This window comes from Lethenteron reissneri, chromosome 7 (genome assembly GCF_015708825.2).
Source record: "Lethenteron reissneri isolate LAM-NWPU_2019-01 chromosome 7, ASM1570882v1, whole genome shotgun sequence".
Classification (NCBI taxonomy): domain Eukaryota; kingdom Metazoa; phylum Chordata; class Hyperoartia; order Petromyzontiformes; family Petromyzontidae; genus Lethenteron; species Lethenteron reissneri.
The window spans coordinates 3,209,033-3,215,032 of record NC_083785.1 but is presented as its reverse complement, the minus strand read 5'-3'; the positions used below and the strand labels follow the sequence as shown (position 1 = coordinate 3,215,032).

Here is a 6,000-nt window from a genome sequence, read left to right as displayed (position 1 = left end):
GGAAACTGGAACACCCAGAGGACACATTCCTGCGGAGGGAGCTGGTAGTGACGTTGGGTTACTCGGTCAATGGCCAGGGTCAACGGCGGCGTGGTGTATTCCGCAAATATGCCCGACTGTGAGGGCGAGCACAAGCCGGCGTGAGTATGTTAAACGTTGAGTTTTATAAGGGCACCACGGGGTGACCAGCCCCTCCCCACCCAGCCCCACCCTCCCCACCCAGCCCCTCCCCACTTTCATTTTTGGATGCACGACGGACGGACACAATAATCCCCTGTGGGCTGATGTAACCAGGAGGTTCCTACCAGTAAAACTCACGCATGTGTTGGGGTAACACTATCCAATGCAGATGGAGATCGGTCCACGCTTGGTGTCACCGCCTATTGGTGGGCCAAGGTGTGGCGTCTCAGCATCCAAGGTAAGGGAGTTGCATCGCTTTTGTGTGATTCACAAACCCTTGCTGCGTCCACAGTTCTGGTTTACAGGCGTGTGTCGTCACTACCGTCCGGGTCACTAGTTTTGAAGGAAAATTGTCAATCTCTATGCGTTATGAGCACTGCTGCAGTACAAGTGATCCTTCTATGCAGTGTAGGCAGACCTCGACTTACGTATGGGTTCCGTTCCTGAGACCCGTTCGGAAGTCGGAACACAATGTACTGTATATAAATGTACATAAGGTCAGTTATAAAATGTTACAGTTCAACAAAAGGGGAAGCATTGTGAAACTTCTAAATAAGAAGAAATGTACATTTGCGTGTAAAATATTGGATGGTAAATAAAACAAAATAAAGAAACATCTGTTTTATTTTCACTTACCTTGAGTGCCGATGCTGGCGAGGCTGACGCCTTTCATCTCGCGGAGGATTGCTCCGCCAAACACAATCGTTCCCTGGTTTAGTTTGCGTGTGCGAATTCGCGTTTTAAGTCGATGTAACAAAAATATCTCGTGGAAGCTGCTGGTTCGTAAGTCGAGTATTCGTAAATCGAGGACTGCCTGTATAGGAATCGATTTGCAATTTTTAGCGTAACAGTGTTTCGATTATTGAATCGCTACCTGTGCCTGCAATCTGGGGGTGAAGACAGACATCGATCCACATTCGCTCCGCGTCACGATTCGATTCGGAATCGCCCAATGTGGCAAAGACAAACACGACGAGCGCACATCCGCCAATCGGAATGGAGCGCGTAGGGGACCACGTGATGCGCGCGGACCAATCCGCCGGCGCGAGTGGCCAGGGCGACTTGTGATCTTCTCGAGTTAAACAAACCGCAGGCCTCGTCGCGCCAAGACGCTAACATCGCCGCACAGTTCCTATAGCCGTAGTCAACAACCATGCTGTGGTTCGATAGAACCATTCCCGCCGCAATAGCGGAGGCCAAGAAGAAGACGCTCATATTCGTCGTGTTTATCTGCGGTGAGCGCACTTCCTGACGGGGCCCTGCCGAGGTGGGGGGGGGGGGTTGAAGGCCCGAAGCCTTGCGGTTTTCCTGAGTGCGGCCCCCGCCTCAGGCGGTGGTCTCCCCCCCGCCCCGCGGCTCCTCGAGGCGGCTACCTCTGTTATTGTCTCAATTGTATACAAGTACAGGATACACGCGCAGCAAAATATTGTCAATCCGTTGCTGGACTAAGGGGCCCTTACCCGTGTCTGTTGCGTGGTCGCGTTCGGGCTTATTTAACCACAATCCGCGCTCGTCCCCGTGCTTAGTTCACCGATCTCGGCTGAACGCAGCACCGCAATTGTGTCCTACAAGACTGCACGCTGCTTGGTAAACCCAACAAAGATGTATTGTGTAGGGTTCAGGCTGGCTTGACTTGTGATTTTCTGACGAAGCTGGGCGCGTTCCGAGTCATTTGGCCTTAGGGCCCACATCACGTCATCATCGTAATGTTGTACAGTGTTTGATCTCAGGTGTTTTATAAGAGCAGTGAACGAGCTTTTTATTAAATAAGTAGAGGGGACCGTATATTACATCTTAATATGCTCACATTTGTATCCATAACGGTGTTACAACAAAATGTGAGCTGGAAACTTGGTCTATTCACATTTGCATACTTCTACCGTGTTTCACGTCTCAAGAACGTCACGTTTATTCCATAAGTACTTCATTACGTTTTACATTTCAATTCACTGTACAGAATGTAACATGTATAGGTTTAATGTGTGTACGTACATTACATGACCGTATTCACAATATGTAGAACTTTTGAAAAATATAATATGTATAATGTTTCCCTGCGAATATTTAGCACCCTGTATTCACACGGCAATTCTTACTAAATACAACATTTTATTGGGCTCTCCCTTGTTATAATTCATTTCTTATCTATATACCGTATGTGTGTGTAATAGGCTATATGTAACTGCACACGCCGATTCGTCTTGTATGACTTACAGAGTTTGTGATTAACTCCTGCATTATTACAATGTATTACTGAATGATATCCTCTAAATTATCTCGTATATGTAGTCAACTAATCTCTTTTTTTCTCTCTCTTTAATGGTTAATCCCAATAAAATCTAAAATAGTGACCTCTGCCAGAGACAGGAGGAGCTGGCTGGATGACGAAAAAATTAGAGCACTGACCTGCTGCTACCACTGAGAAACCTTGGTTTGAATCATTAAAACCGAGTTCAGAAGTGTGGTGAGTTCATGATCTCAGCCTGGTTACCAGTGGCTGCTCACAAAAAATACCACTTAATTGGGCATTCATTTATGTGTCACCTGGATTGTGGAACTCTGGCTCAGTTGGGATATTCAAGTCCCACCTAAAACATTTCTATCATGAGGCCTCCTTTGCCAGTAGCAAAATATAATAATAGGTCTTTTTTTTTTTACCATATTCTTGGTTCGTTCGGTAAAGTCACGTAGAAGGGAAACAATAAAATAATAAAATTATAAAACAATAAAATTCTCACGATGATTGCTTGTGTTGCAGTCGAAACGTCGTGAGAATCTTATTGTTTTATATTTTTATTATTTTAGTGTTTCCCTTCTACGTGACTTTACCGAAAGAACCAAGAATATGAATCCCTGCAGTCACGAAAGCTTTAAATCAAAGATTTTTTTACTCTTTTATCTGGCAACAAAACTGACACCTTTTTTTACAAGGAATCATGTTTGCATTGACCGCAATACCTGCGGTCGGAATGCAAACAAAACACACTGATAATGTATGCATTGTCCTTGAAATGTATTGGTCCACACCAGAGACAGCTTTTTTTTAGAGCCTAGTCTCATTATCAGTGTGTTTTTGTTTGCATTTTGACCGCAGGTATTGTGGTTAATGCAAACATGATTCCTAGTAAAAAGGTGTCAGTTTTGTTGCCAGATAGAAGGGTAAAAAACCTATTATTAAAACATTTCTCTTTAAGCACCATATAAGCGGTAATTAATACTGAAATCTTAGCTCTGAGAATTTAAAACATTGGTTTTTACCGTTATGCGGCAAACATTCTTCTCAAGTCAGGTGAAAAACTGCTGCCCCCTACGTCATGGAACAGAGGTCACTTAACTGCCTCACATGTTATTTTGTGGTAGTATCTGCTTCCGTGGGCTTTTCTCTAACGAAGTTTGTAACTACTATACCCTTCAGGAAATCCACATTGATTTGTCATCTCACATCAAAAGAACATTCGGAATAAAATGTGCAACGTTGCTTTACAAATTTGAATTAGAGAGAAAAAGGCCCACATCACAAAAGCAATGTCCGCTTGCTCATTTGAAGTTGGCATTTTGACGTTTGTGATTTGTTACGATGATGTGTGTATGGTACCAATACATAGATGCGTATGCATGCAGTTCAATATATAAACGTGATTGTTGTACACGTCATTGTCATAGGCTTTCCACGTGTTTGCCTAGACAGTACAGTGCGTAAACTAGCGGATGGCACTAGCATTATCTTACGACTAATGGAATGTTGTGAAATTCAGTTAAAATCTCTGTTGGTGGTCGACTTAACTAATACTAAAATGAGCAATGAGGCTTTGCTCATCTGTTGGTTATACATTGTCAACTTTAAAATCAATATTCATTCGACGGACATAAGTCTGAAGATGTTGCCTTTCTGCTAAGTTGTAAATTTATATTGTTCAAAGGAATTTTGAGTTGAGTTACAAATAATCGAGATTTAAACTTTTTGTTTAAAGAGTCGAGCACTCTAACCACGGTGCCTTCCAGAGCGATGGAGTCAATTCATGGAGCAAGGTGGATCGCATCTTTGCAATTGTCTTGAGAGATGCGATTAACACATTCCTGCGGAGGGAGCTGGTAGGAACGTTGGGTTGCTCGGTCAATGGCCAGGGTCAACGGCGGCGTGGTGTATTCCACAAATATGGGCGACTGTGAGGGCGGGCACAAGCCGGCGTGAGTAGGTTAAACGTTGAGTTTTATAAGGGCACCACGGGGTGACCAGCCCCTCCCCACCCAGCCCCACCCCTCCCACGCCCCACCCTCCCCACCCTCCCCTCCCCACCCAGCCCTTCCCCACCCAGCCCCTCTCCACCCAGCCCCACCCCTCACATTTTTGGATGCACGACGGACGGACACAATAATCCCCTGTGGGCTGGTGTAACCAGGAGGTTCCTACCAGTATCATCTGGCAATAGCTGCTGATATATCATAATGGACGGTGCATAGCCTTGATATAATACATGAATGGTCCTTTCAATTAGGCCTGAGGAAGTAAATACCTAACACGTGTACTGTATTAAGCATATTTACTTTTTCATATATCTCCTTGTTTAGCAGCTGATGACTGAGTGTACAGCACTTTATATAATATAACATAGAGCAGAGGCCAATTAAGCTAACACTAAAGTCACTGAAAGCTCTTGCTACAATTACAGGTGCCAGCTACCCAATTCCAATGCAACTTGATGTTGTAGCATTCTGATTGGAATGCCACCATAATTTTGCCTTCATGTGCCACCACCATGGTCTGGAACCCAGTGTTCTGAAACTTATATTTAAAGTACAAAGTGGCCCAGTGTCGTTAACAATCGCATGATCTTACGTTATTTTAATCACTTTCTCGTAGTAACTTAAGCACTTCTAACCTGTATTCCTGATTTTAAATGTTGGGCATTTCATCTAAATTAATATTAGGATATCAGGCCCCAGATTATTACTTCCACTGACCATGTGTGATATAATGTACATTATGTATGTAGTGTAACATGTACTGTATATATTTGACACTGAAGGCAAGTAGTTACTTTTTTTCCCGTCATGCATATGGCGCCCCGATCGCCAGACTGGTTACAAACTTTGGAGCGTTTTTCGGTTTCACTGGTTCGGCGCGGGGCCGCCGGATAATGTTGGAAGCCGGATAATCGCGCTGGATAATCGATAATCAACTAACTGTATTTACACTAGAGCACAACATATACACTAAGAGAAAGTTCTTGCATTTTTCCTTACTGCTCAGATGTTATGAGTAAACGCCTGTTAATACCAGATTAATTAACTATGATGTGCCCATCACCAGTGAAATTGTTTAATGCTAAATTCACCAAATGGGAAGCGTAGGATAGGTTGAGATGGCAGTTGTCACCAGCTTGCATGGCTAAATCATAAGCCGATGTTTCTTGGATGGGACAAACTCCGTATCCAAATTAATTTAAACATCAGCTACTTCAGGCCACATAATATTAAGTGTAAGCTTCCCTGCATGATACACGAATGATTCACGTGTACTCAGTTCAGCTATATATAACTAGCACATGCCACTGGTAGCACAAACACCATGCAGCTGCTGTCTGCGAATGTGTCATTGAAATTTTAAATACAATTATGACTGTTAGCATGTTTCGTCATTATTTATGTCTCATTTCACAATTGTGCATTTGTGCAACATGGTGATTATATTGCCCTGGTGTTAATTGTATAACTTCCACAATGCCAAGATCAATAGCCGTCTTGTCTGGCCATGTCAGAAAAAGGGGTACAAAGAAAATACCGTTATATATCATAACTTTAGTTTTTTACTTATAAGTG

The 6,000-nt window shown here is 43.4% G+C and overlaps 1 protein-coding gene across 3 annotated transcripts in view; it reads left to right on the top strand.

Annotated features, from left to right (window-relative positions):
- The first annotated feature begins 1,201 nt into the window (after positions 1-1,201).
- Positions 1,202-6,000, top strand: part of UBXN4 (UBX domain protein 4) — a 32,988-nt gene continuing 28,189 nt past the window's right edge. For all 3 annotated transcript variants that reach the window (XM_061573274.1, XM_061573266.1, XM_061573259.1), the window contains exon 1: positions 1,202-1,415. In XM_061573274.1, the coding sequence (XP_061429258.1) occupies positions 1,334-1,415 (82 nt within the window). In that variant the 5' untranslated portion in view covers positions 1,202-1,333. The remainder of the gene's footprint in view (positions 1,416-6,000) is intronic.